This window comes from Littorina saxatilis, linkage group LG1 (genome assembly GCF_037325665.1).
Source record: "Littorina saxatilis isolate snail1 linkage group LG1, US_GU_Lsax_2.0, whole genome shotgun sequence".
NCBI classification, from domain to species: Eukaryota; Metazoa; Mollusca; class Gastropoda; order Littorinimorpha; family Littorinidae; genus Littorina; species Littorina saxatilis.
Genome location: NC_090245.1, coordinates 96571331 through 96572733, shown reverse-complemented (window position 1 = coordinate 96572733; position 1403 = coordinate 96571331). Strand labels below are relative to the sequence as shown.

Here is a 1403-nt window from a genome sequence, read left to right as displayed (position 1 = left end):
TACCTTCCAGATACACAATCGCACAAAAAGGACCATTACCATTGCAAAGCAGGCTGTGACCGAGGGTCAAACACAAGACAATCCGGGCCAGCATCCTTGGACGTTGCAATCAGCACTACCGGTTACTTCACACCAAGTGTTCCTCCTGCATAAAGCGTCCTTATGCTAGCGAATAACAGTTACCGGACCTAATATATGAACCTGTGGAACAGCAACCACCATCAACCGGTGCATGAAGCGAAAGTGGGTGTCACCCAAGTGGGAGGGAGCCAGCCTCGGGGTCTGATTGCTTGACGTTTAGATTTGTGGTGATTTTAACCAATCAGACCCCGTGGCTGTCTCCAACCCACTTGGGTGGCACCCACTTTCGCTTCGTGCCCCTCGGCCCAGCAAGCACGCGGATGTGTCTCATTGAGTAGACCCTCAGGACAGGGGAGCGAACCCCGCCGGATCATTTTCAGGTCAGAAGAGCGGCAATCAAGGCAAGGCAATATCGCCAGAAACTTTGCCGCTGTTTTGGCGGAGCTTCCGAATATCTTCACGATGGTGGGGGTGGGGGGTGGGGGTGATGACAATGACAATGAAAATGACAATGATAATTCTTTGTTTAACGTGGGTAATATATTAAGCTGTGATCTGCTCTTTTTACATTAATTTTAGTCAAGTTTTGACTAAATGTTTTAACGTAGAGGGGGGGGGGGGGGGGGTGGAATCGAGACGAGGGTCGTGGTGTATGTGTGTGTGTTTGTGTGTGTGTGTGTGTGTGTGTGTATGTGTGTGTAGAGCGATTCAGAGAAAACTACTGGACCGATCGTCATGAAACTTGACATGAGAGATCCTGAGTATGGTATCTCCAGAATTTTATTCATTTTTTTGATAAATGTCTTTGATGATGTCATATCCGGCTTTTCGTGAAAGTTGAGGCGGCATTGTCACGCCCTCATTTTTCAACCAAATTGGTTGAAATTTTGGTCAAGTAATCTTCGACGAAGCCCGGACTTTGGTATTGCATTTCAGCTTGGAGGCTTAAAAATTAATTAATGAGTTTGCTCATTAAAGTTGTCATTAAAATCGATTTTTCGCAAACAGATTTAAAATTGCATCGTATTCTTCATCACATTCTGAATCTAAAAATATATACATATGTCATGTTTACTCTTAAAATGTGATCGCAATTAACGAAAATAGATTAATTAGTCTTTCGATTAAAATGTAAGAAATCGATCCAAAAATGATTTCATCTTATTCTTTATCATTTCCTGATTCCAAAAACATATAGATATGATAGGTTGTATGCAAAACAAGCTCAGAAAGTTAACAAGAATACAGAAAAGCGCGCTTTCCTGCTTAGCACAATACGTTACCGCGCTATTCGTGTGTTAATCTCACTGCGTTTTGCACGT

General features: G+C 43.1%; 1 protein-coding gene across 1 annotated transcript in view; it reads right to left on the bottom strand.

Annotated features, from left to right (window-relative positions):
- LOC138946681 (pancreatic lipase-related protein 2-like) overlaps positions 1-251 on the bottom strand; it is a 9948-nt gene extending 9697 nt beyond the window's left edge. The window contains exon 1 of the mRNA XM_070318102.1: positions 40-251. Coding sequence (XP_070174203.1) covers positions 40-94 — 55 coding nt within the window. The 5' untranslated portion in view covers positions 95-251. The remainder of the gene's footprint in view (positions 1-39) is intronic.
- Between the last annotated feature and the right edge of the window lie 1152 nt (positions 252-1403).